The sequence below is a fragment of the Gymnogyps californianus genome, chromosome 2 (assembly GCF_018139145.2).
Source record: "Gymnogyps californianus isolate 813 chromosome 2, ASM1813914v2, whole genome shotgun sequence".
NCBI lineage: Eukaryota > Metazoa > Chordata > Aves > Accipitriformes > Cathartidae > Gymnogyps > Gymnogyps californianus.
In genome coordinates, this window is record NC_059472.1 from 47,636,422 (window position 1) to 47,654,253 (window position 17,832).

General features: G+C 42.2%; 1 protein-coding gene across 1 annotated transcript in view; it reads left to right on the top strand.

Moving 5' to 3' along the window:
* GAREM1 (GRB2 associated regulator of MAPK1 subtype 1) overlaps positions 1 to 17,832 on the top strand; it is a 101,511-nt gene that overhangs the window by 20,734 nt on the left and 62,945 nt on the right. The window contains exon 2 of the mRNA XM_050891360.1: positions 2,833 to 2,973. Within this exon, the coding sequence (XP_050747317.1) occupies positions 2,833 to 2,973 (141 nt within the window). The remainder of the gene's footprint in view (positions 1 to 2,832; positions 2,974 to 17,832) is intronic.

Genomic DNA, 17,832 nt, shown 5'->3' on the forward strand with positions numbered 1-17,832 from the left:
GGTTCTGTTTAAAAAATACAGCTAGTTCCAACTGCAGACTTAATTACAGAGTCACTCTTGGGCCTGCCTTAGTAATCTCTTTTTACACTCACCTGACCCACCCAGTTTTAGTGGAGTAACCACTTAAACAGATCGTGGCATGTGAGCCATGACTGGAAGCACCTTTTCATAATAGGTGTCTATTTTCCTGAGAATAGCTTTCTCAGACTCTTCGAGGGTGACCCATACTGTAATTATTTCCCTGTAATCCTGGATGTAGAATCTAGCCTTCCTTTAGGTAATGTTCTGAAATTATACCTACAGATTGTAAGGCAGAGAAAAAGCATACCAGAGATGCTTTGTATTTTCTTCAAAATTTGTTTACCACTGTCAGTGAAACAAGTAAAATACTAGTTCTTCCATTAGGTGTCATTGTTTTTTTGTTGTGGGATGGAATAATTACTTGTTGCCATGAATTATAGAAAGCATGAGTGTAACTCTCTGAACTGAAACATGAGTTTCAAATAACACCATATATTATTATTATTGTGTTTTCCCCCAAAATTGTAAACCTCTGTTGCAGCAAGCTGAAGATAATTTTTATACGTATTAGGAGTTGCCCTGTGAGCAGAAAACAGGAGACGCTCAAGGTCAGATGATTTGGTCAAATTTAGCGGGTGCATGACTCCTCTAGCAAATATATCTGAATTTCCTTCAAGGTATGGATGGAACCAAAGAGTTCTCCGGTGCTGCATGGCAGTTTTGCCACTCTTCCCTAGGCTTTCCGAGGTCCTTTCTCCTAGCACACTGTGGGTGGAGGGGTGGTGCTTCCCAGGGAGCAGGAACTGGTGTTAAGCAGTCTGTCTGCCTGGCTGGGCTGCCAAGGGACACGGTCCAAGGAGCACTTGGAAACCAGTTCTTGAAGTGTCCTGCTTACCTGGAAGCTACTTGCTGTGCTGTGAAAAAGAAAGAAACCTGGAAATGGTACCTTCCTAGGAGCAAGAATAACTGGTACTAAGGAGCTCTGTAGACCTTTTGATTTTTTTTTTGTTGTTTTGGTTCCCCCCCACCCCCCCCCCACCCCCATAACAGCAATTTACCACAGTTATAAGTTAAAGCCCGAAATGTGCAAAACAGGGACTTTTTTTAAGGTTTAACAGGCCATGGGACAGCAGACCCGGGGAAGTCCATCTTTCAGACTCTGCGGGTTGGGGCAGGTCTCTCCCTTGTTTAGCCAAATCCAAGTTTCTGGGGGAAACAAGCAGAATCCTGTGGCCGGAGAGTGTCAGAGCAGATGGTCGTAATGGTCTCTTCTGATTTAAAATCTAACAATTCTCACACCACCAGTTGCTGCGTTTTGAATCGTGTAGGAGGGCACTTTCTGATAGAATGGGAGCATGAAATCAGGCAGGAATGGGGTGTGTAGTAGCTGTTGCCTACGGTGGAAAAGATTGCCTGGTGTGGGCAAAAAAAGAGCTCAGTGGGAAGTATCTCTCCTCTGCAGAGATTGAACAGGGGAAATGTCTGCTGCCCCAGGCAGAGGAAAGTCTCATTTTTCCACTGACTTTCAAGAATATCAGAGGACAGTGAAGAGAAAGTGCAGTTTGTTGTAGTAGCTGAAGGGGATGGGTTTTGTCCAAACTTGATTCCAGGGCTAAACTACTTGCTTTATTTTTGGCTGTAACTGCAGAGGGCTGGTGGGAGAGAAGGAAAATGAAATTTAAAGCTTCATTATTCTTGGCCCATGTTTAGTGTCTACTAAGCGTTCCTGAAAATTCACATGGCTGCTTTAAAGACACCTTGAGGAAGGCTGTTTTCTGTGTGTTTAATGCAGAAGCGTACTGAGCAGGACTACGGGTATGTAAGAGCGGTCTGCCATGATACGCCCTGCTCTATGAAATTTTGTTCATATATCATGCTTGAAATGTATAGCTGGCACTTTGGGTAGTCTATCTAATGTGGTTCTTGCAATTGCTGGAAAGCCAGGCAAAGCACTCTAGTCCTGATCGGGCACTGCAACCGGTAGAGGAGGGGAGAGTACTTGGCAGAAATGCGGAGGATTTGGTAGGGATGGGGAAGAAAGGAGAGCTGGATCTCTGGCTGTGTTTGGGATGGATTTGACAGACACCAGAGTACAAGAGTACGAGAGAGGGCATTACAAAGATGAGCTGGACCTTATCGGGGGGCTTCTGGTTGAATTTATCTCTGAGAGAGGACTTTGGTGTGTGTTAAATTTTATTTATTTTTTCTCCTCATTGAGTGGCAGGATTAAGTTTGCAGACATAGGAATGGCTAATTAAGCAGTGACTTGCAAAGGGATAGAATGACAAAGATGAAATCTCTGTATCTGCAAGTGTGATACCCAATTACTTCATAGTGATGAACAAGACTTGGCTTCAGGTGGCTGTAGGGTAGTGTGACGCTGATCTTTCAACATACAAAAATGTACTTTTTTTTCCTTTATTTAAATATGAAAAGAGCTCTGAAGTGTTCGTATTAAATGAGATAAGCAAACATAAATAGAGATATGAAAATTCTGTTTATGCAGAAAGCTGAAAAAGGAGCCCCAGAGCCACTGCTGAGTAATCTGGATTACATCTCTGGTATTGTATTGATGCACTGAGTTGTTTTGCTTTATGTTTGTTGTCTGTAAGGTAAAGTGCTTACGTTGCAAAAATGAATACTGTGTAGAGTTGAAATGTACATAACTGGATTTTTAAATATCAAAATGTCTGAAAAAATAAACAGCCATAAGAATAAAATGCTTGTTGTGAAGTTTTCCTAATTCTTCATGCAATAAGTGTGACTTTTTTTTTTTTTTTTTTTTTTTAAAAACCTACATCTGTTTTGCAGGAGAAACTGTAGAAGGCCTTCGAGAGAGCGATTATCTTCTGATTCATTCATGTCGGCAGTGGACAACAATTACAGCTCACAGTCTGGAGGAGGGTCACTACGTCATAGGGCCAAAGATAGAAATCCCTGTACATTATGCAGGTAAAGCTATTGTTGACCTGAAATATAAATTGAAAGAGAATGAATTGCCTACCATTTACACTGATCACTTTATTTGACAGAGTGAAGCTAAGCCTCTGATGCCGGTGTCTATGACTTAGCTTTTTAATAATGTTACAGAGCACAAGAGATACTGACTTACTTGCAGGGCTACTAAACAGGTGTATTTCATTGGGCAGCACATTGACAGAACACGTAGCTATGTAGAAGAATTGGTTTCAGTTTGAGTATAATGAGTTGCCAGTGCTTCTCATCTGTGAAAGTGGTGACAAAAGTGTGAAAGTTTGAAAATGCCTTGAAATGTTCTGTCAAAGATGGAATGGGTTTTACACTTCGTTGCATACTCAAGCTGGAGGAGATTTCTTAATATTTCCATGTTAAAAGCCAGGGACCCTTCATAGTAATGCTGCAGTTTTACACTAATGGTCCTCAGTAGTTCCTTGTCACTGTCTGCCTTTTTGGATGATGCAGTTATACTGTTGTTCCAAGTAGATATGATGCAACTAATCCATATTTATTTTACGATTTCCATTTATTTTTACTTTCCTAAGAAATTATTATTAATACTGTTTCCTACTGCTTAATATCCTTATTCACAAGCTGAATAGAACAATACTATATGGGTGGGAAGTGCTTATCTTACTGCAGTAGATACAAAAATTTAAAAAGCTGGAAAGTGTGAACTCAGAGCCATGCCTACAAAGCAAAGACGTGGGCTTAGTGTTTTACTTGGTCTTCTGTATAGCCAATTGTCAATTGAGTAATCTACTCAGCTCTCTTGCGATCTCCTTTAAAAAGTTGGTGCAGTCGTGGTATGCTGAGTTGTGTAAGAGCTGACCGAAATGTTTTATTTCAATCACACCAGTGCTGCAACTGCAGTGGTGCACCCTATTTCAGTGATGAAACTTACACCAATTGCCTTCTTATGTACTGTTTCTCCTTGGAGTTTACTTCTGGAAGGTTAATTTTTTTTAAGATGCGTTTAAAAGCTTTGGTCTGATGGCATATAGTGTCATAATATACGTGGCTTTAAAACTCTCTGAATTTAACTTTCTTAGTATACAGTTTCTAGTGCTTGTGCTTAGTAACATTGATGATTTTTTTTTTTTTTTTTTTTTTTTTTTTTTTTTTTTTTTTTACACCTTCTGGCTGCATAAGCCTCAGTGCTGTGGTCAGATAAACACTCCACTTCCTTGAAACTGAATGCCACGTTTTAAAATCCTCACTGTGATTCCTGAAAGAAGGAGAACGGAAAATAAAATGGTTATTGGCGTGAAAAAAGATTGGCTCTTAGGGGGTTTACTAAAGCTTCATTCTTAATTTTTAAAGAAATTACAAAGATCTGCTAGCAGGGTTTCCTGACTCTTCATGCTTCCATTCATTCATAGCTTAAATTTACATAGATACCAGCAAAATCAAATTCTGTCCCCTAAGATAATGCAAAAGTATCAATGTGCTTTTCTTCCTGGCTTGTGTTAATGCAGGAAAAGTGTGCATTTAGTTGGCAGAATACGTTTTGCTGTCAAAGAATCTCCAGAACCCCCTCATTAATGAGATGAAAATACATGAAAGTTCAGAAACTGCCAGGTAGTGAGGGCACTTACTGAATACATGATATGCTCTGATGCTGCCAAAGGAACTTCACAAAAATGGTCAGTGCTAACTTGCAGTACCCAAAGCATGTCTGATGGGCTTGCCTACAAGAAAGGAGACACAAGTCTAAGCGTGTGAAGGTTTAGTTAGCAAAGCACTGCAATCTGGTGCTTGCATGCTGACATCTAAATGCATTTAGAGACATCTTCCATACCCTAAAGATTAACTTATGCTGCTGTGGAATACCAAACAGAGATACGTAAGCTAACACTGAGTGCGCTTTCAGTGCTGCATTGTGCAGTGCCTCGTGTTTACTGCTTTTGGGATCCAGAACCCTGCACTAAAGAGGCAAAGTTTAATGTAGCTGCCTAAGACGACTTGCTGGGCTGGGTACTGACCTGACACAGTTATGCTGCTAGCTCTCGAGCTAGCTGGGGAGTCTCCTCTGCAGTGAGCTCTGGGAAGGCTGGGAGGTCGGAGCGCTCCAGAATCATTACCTTTCTGAGGAGGACGTGCTGCTACCAAAAGGTAGTGCCGTCGGGTGACGATTGCTGTGTGAGCTGGCTGGCACAGCCCTCCGTTTGCATGCGAGAGCTTTCGATCTTTGCAGAAAGCACTACTAGAACAGTTGGCAGAATGTTTATATGGGGCTCAGCCATTAGTTTTTGGGTTTAGAGGAGGGATTTTATGTCCTCATATGCAAATGTTTCAAACTTCTGTCAAGTAAGAGGTACTGCCTACCAGAATGACCCTTAGAGATGGAACATAAGGGTTCATTAAAATGACTTTCTGGGTTTGTTTCAGCTTTAACGGAATTTTTTTTTTTTTATTTTAACCCCTCGCAGAATTTTAATGTACCAAATTGTAGCGTGATTTTGTTGCAACAGTTGAGCAGGAAGCGAAGTTGAAACTGATTCTTCCCCTGAGATTATGGGCTTAAGTACCACAAAGTCATCACTCACATATATAAATACAAGTAGAAAGTAAATCTTATTTTGCTACTTGCTAAATCAGGTTTTGATACACTTATTAAACCTAAATACAATAAAGCCGTATTAAAGAAGGAAAATGCTGTATTTTACATTTAAGTGAAATCTCATTAACAGAACCTGAGTTCTGCAGTCCTGCCGATGGTCCTTTCCCTACTGGGAAACTGCTACCTTGGTTGTTTCTGTTGGGGATGGCTGACATGGTTAATTTTTGCTGTTGCTGTCAAAGAACAGTCATATATGACAGCTGTTGAATACTCTTGAATACCTCTTGAATACTCTTTCCAGTCAGCTTCTCTTTAAAGTTAAAGTGAACGTAGCATCGAGTTCAATTTTCGTGTAATTAAAACCAAACGGCTAATGTGTTTCTGGCTCCTAAAACAAAAGAGGTCTTCACCTGCATATAGAATGGAGAGCAGATCAAAATTACTGTCCTGATAGTGCCCTGTCTTGGCATGAGAGAGTGGACTTCAAGAGTCCAAGGTAAACGATCACAACAGATGGACGTTGCTTTGATGTCCTTTGCTTTCCTCAGGTATGCAGTTCACACTTGATACTTATAGGAAGGTCTTACCAGCTTTCTGTCTGAACTAGTTTTATATTGTTCCTGGTACTGTGATATCCTTAATAATAAATTTCTGCTCTAAAAGCGAGTGTGTATCATCCATACCCTCCAGCTGATGTCAAATGTTACTGCTAGTTTTGACTTAGGCAGCACTGTAATCTTTACCTTGATAAATGTCTCCCTTAGTAGCCTCTGGAAAATACTGTTTTATGAACTGAATTTGGAAGATACAGGGCATGTTGCTATCTTGCAGAATTAGACTTCACTGTGCTGCTGGTCATCAAGAGGAACACCTCTCATTCCTCTGCAGAGGTACCTGCGCAGGAAAATGTGTCCCAGGGGGGCTGATGACCACGTCTCAAACGTATTCTGTGATAACTGAAAGGCATTGAAGACACTGTCTGGGGGTTTGAACGTTGTGGGCCTCGGATGTTGTCTGACCCTTCTTGTGTTACCTTCCAGGGCTATATAGCTCAAAACTATCAAAAGTGTTTTTGAGGATTCATCGGCTCAAGCTGCAGAGATCTTCTGCTCTGACTCTAAACGGCTCAGGTTCAGTGTGTTGTAAATATCTGTACTACGTGGCCACAATTCTTTATGTGTGCGGATTACTGATTTGACAGTTGATGGAGTTGGATGTGGTTGCTCAAAACTTGCTGTATGGGAAAAGCAGCACAGAGGGCTGTGGAGTGACCCACGTGTGTGTGCGTACCCCCACCTGCACAGCACAGTCTTTTCTTTCAAAGTCCATGCTAGTATTGGTGAGTGTAAGCAATGAAAAAAAAAAAAACGTACTTTGGAATTGGTTGGCAGCATCTAGGTTATTTTGCCCCAAATACTCCCACTTCTAATCAAATCCTAACAGGACCTTTACTGTTGTTTTTTAGGACCTTATCTCCGTTGTTGCAACTGACGGTTCATTTGCTCTCCTATCTGAGAGTTTTTTCCATTCTGAGAGCAAAGCTGTTCCTTTAGGATGATGCTTAAAAAAAAAAAAAAAAAAAATCCAAACCCCTACCCTTTCTTTTTCTTTAAGCTTCTACTTAGCTTTACCCAGGGTTTGGAGGGAATACCTCTCATGTCATTGCTGCCATATATGTCCTCATGGGAGGCAACTAATAAAGAAAATACTTTTATGAAGACATGAGAAAGTAACACCCTGTTCCAGGGTGTGCCACAGTGTAACACATCCGGGGTGTTGGAAATACTCTTCCTGTGAACTCACACCTCCCCACCACATAGTGAAGGTGTGCAATTGCTAATACAGAGTAACTGCTGGTGCCCTGTCAGGTTGCTTACCTAAGTGTGCTGATAGCTTTCTTAATGTCTTTTAAATGAGGAAATATAAAACCTTGTCATGTGAACCTTCCCCAGGTGGGGTGCCGGGTGGGAATGAGTCAGAAGTCCCTTCTCTGGTGTTAGAACTGGTGTACAACAAATGTCCTACTGAAACCTGTTTCTACTGGTTTGATTTGTTAATCATAGAGCAGTGCCTGATGGGCCTGTTCCTCATTGCATCCTGCTAACACGGAGGAAGACGCTCTCTGCAGGTCTTCTCAAGAGTGAACTTGCCTTTGCAGTGGTGGGGCAGAAGAGCTCCCTGAGATTTTGCAGCGTGCAGCTGCAGAAGTTTCTCTCTCATGTCCAAAGGCATGCCTGCCTCTAAGACACAATTTTGCAGTCCCAGCAGGCCTACTGCTGCCTGCTCTGGGATAGTCAGACCTTGGACACTGAGGGAGGAGAGTGCTGTAGTATGGTGTGAGTTAGGCATCCCCTAGTTGTCTTGAGATGGTGACAGCAGCTGCTGTTGCTCAGTACCCACCCTGAACCTGATGCATCCAAGATCTGGAAGAGCTTGGATTTTTACTTTGGTGATACTGAGCACTCTTAGATGTTTATAGTATGTTGAGTCTTCTGTGAGTATGCTGTACGGCTCTCTTCATGGCCCTGGAGAGAAGAGCAAACATTAGACTGGCAAACGTCTTTTGCTTGATGGCTTTATGGTATCTGCTGCCAACGTGTGTTACTTTGGGGACAGAGGGGGTGCTTCCTTGTCTTACGTTCAATTTAGACTCTTCACTCCCTCAAGTGCAGTTTAATGCTGTCTGCTGGTCAAGGAAGGTGGTGTTGGACAAAAAGCCCTTTGTCTGGGGCTTTGCCTCCCTGGGAACAGTGGGTGGTGTCAGGGAGAGCTAAGCCTGTTCTTCTGTGTAAGTGGAGCAGTACGGCTCTGATGGTGTAATTTTTAAGTTCAAAGAGGTGGGTGAGATCTAAGACAGGGAGGGACACTGCTCTGGAGTAGGGAACTTACTTAGAGGAGTCCTTTGCAGCCAACAGGTACACCACTCCCCGATACGAAATGCATTTTGCATTTTAATTTGTGTTTTGCTTTGAACTTAACCTGGCACCCAGCTATCACATAGTTCTCCTGGGGCTTTTGTGCTGTATAACTGAATATAACTTCTAGAGAACAGGGCCTGAATGCAGTACTTCTGAGAGGCAGGCTGCTATGTATCTGTGGGCTGGTAAACGATTAATGAATATATGTTCTCAGACAAAAACCAAGAAAAAAACCAACCCACACATTTAAACCCCCAGTACCCAAGTTTTGTTTTGTTTTGTTTTTCTTGAAAAACATTGTATGATCTGAAAAGCAGTCGGAGGTTTGAAAGCTGTTCTTCACAGGTACTGCTCATAAAAGCATTGCCACCAGCATATAGTCTTCATGCTTTTAAAAGAGAAATATGACTTCTGTAGCTCTAAATACTTGACTGGGTGAAGTTTCCTGAGAATGGCAACCCTTTTCTCCCCATAAACAAATAGAAGAAAGTCTGTTTGGTATTCATTTAAAAGTCTGATTGTAGAGTAGTGCCTGGGTGTTGCAGAGTGAGAGGACACTCGTTTTCGTGAGCAGTGCGTGCTTCTTCAGCTATAAGTCCAAGATCAGTAATGTCTGAAACACTTGTAATTGCCCATATAGCATCATTCCATGCTTTTCTGTCAGGGAAATGATTATGCCTTAAAATATATTTATCTATTTGTTTTTAGTTTAATTGCTACTTTATTTTCCCCACCAAAGACTGAGTTTTTCTATTCTAGGCAATCACGGCTTTGTAGTCTGGAAACTGTCTTCATATTCCTGGATTTTTCAAACCTATCACCTTGAAATAATGGGTGAACTGTTCTTCCATACGTGAGCAAATATCTATATTCTTAATTTTTCTTTTTGTTTTTTTTTTCTTCAGAGAGTTACCTTCAACAAGTTTAGTTGCTGTCAGACTTCCCCATGGTCCTATCTCTTTGTTATTCCACTTTTCTGTGCCTATTTAAATTTTGGCAAATGCCTCTCCATTAATCTACAGCGCAATATCAAATCACAGGATCTAAATGCAGGCACTGAAGTTGTTGGCAAAAATTGCTCATTTCTTTTGCACCTGTGGGTGCACGTGTTCTTCCTGTTCCTTCATCTCCCCCCATTAGCCACTCTGGTGAAGTAGCAGCTTTTTACCTAAGTTTAATGAAATATTCCCCTTCTGTCTGACCACCTGTATTGGAGAGTCTCTTCTACTTTGCAATTTATTTTATAACTATTAAGGAATGTATACATACGTCTTCCCATTTTTTTGTTTGTTTGTTTGCTTACCTGCTTATTTGATTTTTGATTGAGCAGTTTGTCCTGAGCCCAAGGAGTTTGTTCTGAGCGTATACAGTACTTGCTTTCTAGTGTCGTGTGCCGACAGCTTCCCAGAATGCAAGCTATGGATCAGAAATACCTTTTCAGTGTGGGGAGATGGTTCAAATTTAGCTTCTAGTGAAATGGCGGTGTGCAATTCTTCATCGGGTTGCACTGCTGAGAATCTTTCACTCTCAACTTCATCTCTCTGGAGTCAGCCAGACCTTTTTGTAGTGTTTAGTTTCCTTAAAGTTGTCATCCTCATAAATTAAAATCAGCAGACTTTGAGACTGCTTCTCTCTTTGTATATATACAACCTTATGTCTATGAGAGATTTCTGGAGTCACCTACAGAATTTGTAGAATTTGCTTGACGTTCAGTTTGGTGGCTGGATATATTAAAGTTTGTATTCAGCCTTCTGGTGAAACCCCATTCAACTCTGTTTTGTTCCTGTCCACCTTCCAGTTTTGCTACCTGGCCCATCTGAAATGTCTGAAACTGCTGTAGAGTCTGCAGCTCTCAAAGGCTGCTGCTCTTTGATGTAGTGAGAACAGTACAGTTATTCACAGGGTAGTATTATTCCAAGTAACGGAGGAAGAGTCTGGTTATGTCCCAGAAGTTCATGGAAAGAAAATACCTGCATTTTCTCTCTTGCTTTCCAACCTGGAATAAGAGTTTGTGGTTTGTAGACACCAGTTCATACTATAAAATTTGTTTGGTTTCGTGGGATTTACTTGGTGCCTTAAAGGAAACAAAAGCTTGTGATAATAGTGGTATTTTTCAATACAATCTCAGTGAGGTACTAGGTGGAAAGAGGCATATGCTTTTAGATACAGCTGTCTTGCTCTCCTCTACTTTGACTTCAGCACAAGTAGAATCTTACTCTTGTTTAAAAAAACCTAAGATTTGCCTCAGCATTGAACTTTCTGTGTTTTATTTGTGAGAAGGGAAAGGGAGTAGGAGGAGAGAGGGAAAACTTGCAGCTTTTCCAACTGATGAGTCGAAGTATCACATGTTCCTCTCAGACTTCCACAGTTCTTGGCTGTTACTCTAAGTCTGCAGACTTGCAACTTGCTGAAATTCAGCTGTGACCTTATAAGCATTCACCGTAAGGTGGGGTTTTTTTTGTTTGCTTGTTTCAGATTTCTGTGGGCAGCAAAGAAGCTGATCGGAGTTGCATCAATTAGGAAAGAACTCTAGAGGCTTGTACAAAAGAAATTAACTGGGGAGGATGACTTTTTGAAAGATTGCAGTTGAGGGAAGGGTAGAACAGCAGCCAGGAAACTGGTTCCCAGAAGACTGGGAGATGGGCTAAATCACACAGGATTTGCTTGGCATTACTTGAATTACTTTGCCTTAGCTCTTGGCTGGTACAGTGGAGCACTGGGCTCATTTGTGTGACGCTAGAAAGACTTAAGTGCTTGGGAGAAGGGTCTTAAAAGCTGCCTAACTTAACCACTAGGAAGCTGAGAGGAAAAGGCTGATCCCCACTGGGAATTTGAGGTGTATTTAGAGCTGCACTCGAGGTTCCAGTCCGATCCCACATTTCCGACCACTTCAGGCTGCCCTAAGTACTAGCTACAAGGAAATTGGGAATGTGGCTCCTGAGTTCCATGAGGAAGCTGTTCTCCTCTTTCATGAGGTATAACTTAAGGATTTAAAAGGGAGGAGATGCACGAACACTGCAACCTACCCAGTTGGTAAGCTCCGGCCAGCAAGGCTGGGGTAGGGATGAGCTGCCTTGTTTCTAGGCACTGAGCAAGGCATGAATTAAGTGTGAAGCTGCTTCACCCTTTCCTGCCCTGAAGTAGATGTTCAGGCATGTGGAAAACCATACAGTTAAAAAACTTTAAGGGTAGTTAGAAGCTCAAAGAGGGTCTGTTAGCCTGTAGTCTGTAACTGCAACTCTGGAAATTCACACCTGTTTTCCTAAAGTAGGAATTTTACAGATTTAACGCCACCCATCTGGCCTCGAAGCTGACCCTTGATGGGAGAAGAAAATAAAGAGAAGGCAGTTGTAAAGGCCATGGTCACTGTTTAATCAGTAAAAAAATATATGCTTTCCGTTCTGTGCAAACCTTGAGGAAGAATTTTTATAAAATCTGTTTGAGCTGAAAAGTGGTATGTTTTGAGTTCATAGTTCGTATGGATAATAATGCCTTTTGTTAGTCTCTTACTTAACTCTAGTGCATGAAGTTGGGGTTTGTGTTTTCATATGAACAGAGCAGCAAATGCGGAAGAAAGCAAGCATGTGTCACTGCTATGAAATCTTCACAGAGAATGATGCAGTCACCAATGCAACTATCCCATGACTCTTACTCTCACCTGGATTGCAGTGCATGCTAGTAGCAGATAAAGACTTTTGCAGAGAAGTACAATCCTTAATGCTTAAGGGATTTGGGTATGGTTTACTGCATACTTTTTTTTTTTTCCTTTAACTTCATTTGGCTGTCTCTTCTGCCTTTGGTTTCACTTTGTCTCAAGTTCATCCCCTCTTTTTCCTTTACTAATATTCTGACTTGTTACATGGTCTAAATCTGTATGGGAATTTGGGAGGGAAGAAATTGCCATGAGTTTCCTATGATTAGTCTAAGAAATCTCTTTTAGACTGACTGTCCCTTTTGCTTCTTGGGGCTGGAGGGGGAACTGTTACAACTGAGCTAACATGGCAAACAAGCAAGGCAAAAATTATGAAGGTCTTTCGCTTCTGTAAATACAGAACCCAGCTGGCAGGAATGTAGAGCAGGGTTTTTGATAGGTTGTGTGTGTTTGGGGAGGGAGCTGCAGAGAAATCTGTCGCACAGGATGATGTCATCTTGTGAATTTTTGGATGCCCAAACAGATGTTTGGGGCTTTTTTGGTTTTTTTGGTTTTGTTGTTCCCGCCCCCCCCCCACCCCCCCCGGAGCCAGTGTTTGCTGCTCAACACAACTGATAGGAAGTGCGGTAGGAATTCTTCGGTCAGCATCCTCCCCATGGAAACCAGCACACTTTACGTCTGGGAACGAGAGCCGGTCACGTCAGTGCTGCCTATTAAAGCAACTGACATCACGGATGTCTTAAGCTTCGACTGAACTACTGTACCAATTGGTGCCAATAGGAAAATAAAACCATGCTATTTAAGCCATGTATAACTCTGTTTATATGGAGAATGTAATTTGTGTGTTTAATTTAGCCTGTGATCCAAGACAGTAATTCTGCTGTGTCAGGGAAAGGCACTTCAGTGAGCTTTGAAACTTCGAGGAGTGGAAAAACTGGCTTTTTTCTCTGTCGTGAGCTGTTGTGCAGAGATTTTCTGTTCTCAGTTGGCAGAGATTAACTTGTTTCAGTGTAAGGGGGGAAGCTATTAACACTAATAGCAAAGGTGACCATTATTAACTGGATAGGAGAAACATGGGTATTTAACTTCTCATTCTGAAGGACCTAAGCATTAGAGGAAAACTGAAAACTGTACTTATTTCCCTCACAGCTTTGTGTACAGAGGTGAAGCTCCGTTTCATCCGCTCGTTCCCTTTACTGCAGGTGAAACTCAACTCTTCTTTTGAACCAGAGTGTGCAGTTTGATCCCAAAGGCAGGCAGAGCAGGGGCAAAGAAGGAAATACACTGTACATGTTTATACTGTACGAGGGCTTTCATGAGTGTCCTCAAACTAGTAACACCTGGCTGGTGAGCCACCTGTCACAAAATCTACAACACTGACAGATGCTACTGTCATCTTGGATGGTTGATAGCCTATGTAGAGTAAGAAAGACCTTCTAAATCTAAGTACTAAGAAGGTTATGTTTTTTGGGGGAGTCACCTTCACAGCACGCTCTTTAAATATTTGTCACCGGTTCAACCTTTTCCGGTTCGTCTCACATGAATTCGGTATTGCAGTAGACTGGGAATAGCCAGCCAAGGCTGGCTGGCTGCATTTGGGTGGCTGAAATAATTCAAGCCGGCTGCGTCTGTTCCTTGTTGCCTTGTTTCATGGTGCTCACCTGATCCCTCTTTTAGTGTGTGTGTGGACCAGCTCATCATGTGAAAGGTCCCATTTTTGACATGATGGCTGCACGCGTGCATGGAAAAGGAAGAGGGACATGCCATTAGGACGCACAATCGCATCTGAAGGTTTCTGAAGGTCTTTATCAAAATGATGGGAAACGCATTTATTGTCTTCTGCCAGAAGAATAGGTTTGTTTGTTGCTTGGGCGTTTTGTTTTTTGGTTTTGGGTTTGGTTTTTTTTTTACTATTAATAACCTTTTGAACATAGGCAAGTGTGAGATGTGTATCTATGGAGGAGAAAGTGTGTTCAGCAGGAAGTACTGATTGGGGAAAGCTGTCTCTGATAAAATGCTGCATGGGCCTCTGCGTTTCCAAACTCAAAAAATAAAGGCTGTGTAGGCCAAGTGGGACTACTGTGAAGCTTGACGGGAAAAGTGAAACCTTGGTGAGATGGATGGACAGGGTGGCTTGCATAATCCAGTTCTTTAGCTACTGTCTCCCTGCTAATTTAATTACTAGGGTTCAAAGTGCGTGGGGGGAATTAAGACATTTGCTACACAAATGGCATCGCCAAAAAAAAAAGAAGAAAAACAAAGTAGTGCTGTGTTTAAGATTCGTGGGTCTGAGTTGAGAGATTACGTGTGTGACTTGGAAACCCAGAACCAGCTGCTGGGAAGGATGTGTCCCTCAGAGTCGGTATAGGGGAAGGGCTACAGCATATCCTGGGGTGTGGGATGAGAAGTACTCTGAGTAGGAATGAGAGTTGCAGTGTGATAGTAAATCAGCTTTAGCCTTCTCTAGACGTTGTTGGGATGTTGGATGGGGGAAATGGTCATTACTTGTAACTGTTCATGGTATCAGTTTTTTCCTGTAAAGTGCTTTCAGATCCTCCAGGAGGACAGTTGCTATAGAAACATAATGTGAATTTAGACAAACTTGGTAACTAAAATTAATGGAGAACCTGAGTCTGACTTCAGACTGGTAGTGTCTTAAACAGTATGTAAATAGAAGAGAGACTGACATTTATAATAAGATCTAGTATGCGTATGTTCCTATCTGAAAAACTGCTTTATCTGATTCTAAAAAAGAGGCTGAGAGATGCCCTTGAAGTCTGAAGGGGTTGGGGTTTTTTTTGGTTGGTTGGTTTTCCTTTTTGTCAATTTGATTCCTGCTGACTTACCACTACCCCATTACAGGAAGCCTGTGGATGCCTGTGGGTTACCTGTGTTTGTCCACTGGGGTTGTAGTACCCACACTGCTAAAGATACACAGCATGGACCCAAAGGTCTGCAAGAGCTGTTCTAGATAGATGGTTGGGAGCAGATGTGCTTCTGCTGCCTTCCCAAGCTGGGAGCACAGTACACAGACTTCTCAATGGCAGACAAGCTTGGCTGATCTTCTCAGCTTATGCTCCTGTAGTTATCCTGCGGGGTGTGGGAATGAGCGGGGAAAATGTTAATGGCAGTAGTAGGGAGGGAGAGGAATCAGGGGGAGATGGTGGTGGAGGGGGGAAGCAGGAGACAATAGCGGCAGCAGCCTGGGTGGCGGTGGAGGGCAGGAGTGGGAAGAGGTGGTGGGACTGGGGCTCCCCTACGGGAGGTTGGGAAATGCCGGCCTTGCAAGGATGAGGCGCTCTGCCAATCCCACTTTGGGATCAGGGCTCTTGTTTCTAAGCGGTAACTCACTCGGAGCAGCTAGTGGTTCTCAATACTCTGCTTAGGAAAATTTCTGGTACCATTTTAACAAAAAGTTGCTTTGCTAATCTGCATTTCTGGTTAAAATTCTTAATGACTAGAATTAGTCTGTCTAGAAGAAAGAGACATATGGCAAGCAAATGGCCCTTTTTAATGAGCCTCCCACTCAGCAGTTGGCTGCTCATCCAGTTTGTGTGTGGCAGAGTCTTAGAGCAGCATCTTATTGCCAGAAAAAAAAAAAAAAATCCTGCAACCTTTTGGTGCGTTTTCTTTCAGGGAGGGGAGGAACAGATCATAATGTAAGTATTAGAGAAAGACAAAGCCTCATGTTAGCTTCTTCAGCAATTTGTTACCAAAACTATAAGAAAATGTTCCAGAACCTAGTTTAGAAAGCTGGAAGGCATCCAGTTCTTTACCTCTCAATGGTGGTTGGGTACCATATGTACCTTTTTACAGCATGTGGGATTTGCTAATGATAAATAAAATAAGTAACATAATACCTGACTACTGAAAGTCACAGTAGTCTAAAAGGCCACAGTAAGTGATTGCAGCTGGTCTATAAAAGCCTATTAAAATTAATTTTATTAAATTCTTGATGGAAAATACTGTATTTGGTAGCCAGTAGTGGGTCTGGAGGATGGATGGGTCTATTGTTCCTTAACTGTAGGTGCCACCAGTATGGGAGCATAAAATTTATGATGACCAGTCTCTGCTGTTAGTAACAGCTGTGTGACTGATCTAAGAGAAATCCATTGCCGAAGTGTAGCTGTGTAAGGAGTCATGCAAGTAAAAACATACTTATTTATTTATGCCTAACTTCCTCATTCAGCCTTATGACTTCAGATTAACTTGTAGCAAGGTCAGGCTGTCCTTCAACACTTAACCTTGCCTGCTGAAAAATATTCTGTGCTGTGGCAATGACTTTTAATATTGGATCTGACGTTGATGCTTGTTCTCATATGGGAGTTAGTTTGTGTATAGCAAATGGAGAATACCTTCCTCTCCGTCCTCCTGCTACTGACCCCCTCTGAAGCTCTGCCTCATCTGATGTGCAGTAGTGCCACTTGTCCTTCTCGCTGTGATTTCTAACACCTCTCCCGGCTGCTCAGTGATTGCTTTGAAAGTGCGAAGTACTTTGCCACCCTCTGTGTGCAGTTGGGACTACCCAGCCCTCAGCTAAAGAGAGAGGGCTGCTTGTGCAGACTTCGGCTTTGAGCACTGCCACCACATGGTGGTTTAGTTGGATCCTTTGTCACTGTAAGAAAGAGGCTGGTTAAGTATCTCTACAAGAAGGAGAGGTGCGGTTCAGACCTGTTTCAGTGGGACTGCCTGCAAGAAGAGTGGGAGGTACTGGAGTTCACTGGCGTGGTTGCAGCAGCAGAGTGAGCCTAACCCTTCACCTGGTACTATTTACTCTATCTTTAGTTGCCATGAATAAAATTCTTGTTGCTCTTTCAGAAGAGGAAGGGACGCAACAACGATTGTGCACATCCAGCTCTTTTGATAAGATATGAACTAGTAATTGTAACTTAAAATAACTTCTCCCAGTCCATCCTGTTAGCTGCGCAGTTGTTATCTAAGCAGCCTGGAAACAGAGCTGTGCCGCTAGCCTCAGACACTACCAGGTCTAGTGTCTGACAGCCTGGTTCGAAATCTGGGGACGACGTTTTCAGCTGGCCAACACAGTCTGGGTGTTTTTTTTGTAGAATGTTAATCTGCAGTCTCGCAGGCTTTCTTCCAGCTGTGTGTGTCTAGCAGTGACTTTTGCGAAGTTCTCCCTCCCCAGACCTTGTCTGGATGCACGCCAGCTGAGCGCATACGTACAAACCTTTTCTGTGTCAAATTGCTGGTGACCAGTTATAGCAGTACAATATGGAGGGGAGGAGGGGGAAGGCGTTTGACTCTGTGTTTGCCAAGTCATCTTATCATAGCAAGGTGTGAGTAATAGCCTCTCTCTCTATATATACAAATGCCAGCTCTCACTTCGATTTGATTTCCAAGGTATCTGTATGCCAGAAAGCAGACTACTTCCAGATACCTCTTCTTTGTGTGCGAGCAGTAAAAACCATTCAGTGTGAGTGGGTTGCACTTTTCTTGGGGAAAAATGTAAATATATTTTAAGGAAGCTATGCTTTGATGGGCAAGTAACTAAAAAAGCAAGGCAGCAAAATTGTCTACCTAATTTTACCAACGTGGCTGAGCTAAACTGTTTCTTTGCTGTTGGGATACATGTAGGGGGATTTTTTTATTATTTATTAGGTTTTTTAAAAAAATCTAGTTTTTCCATTGTAAAGCATAAAGGGAGTGTACGCTTTTATAGCATGGTGAATTAAATAGGATCG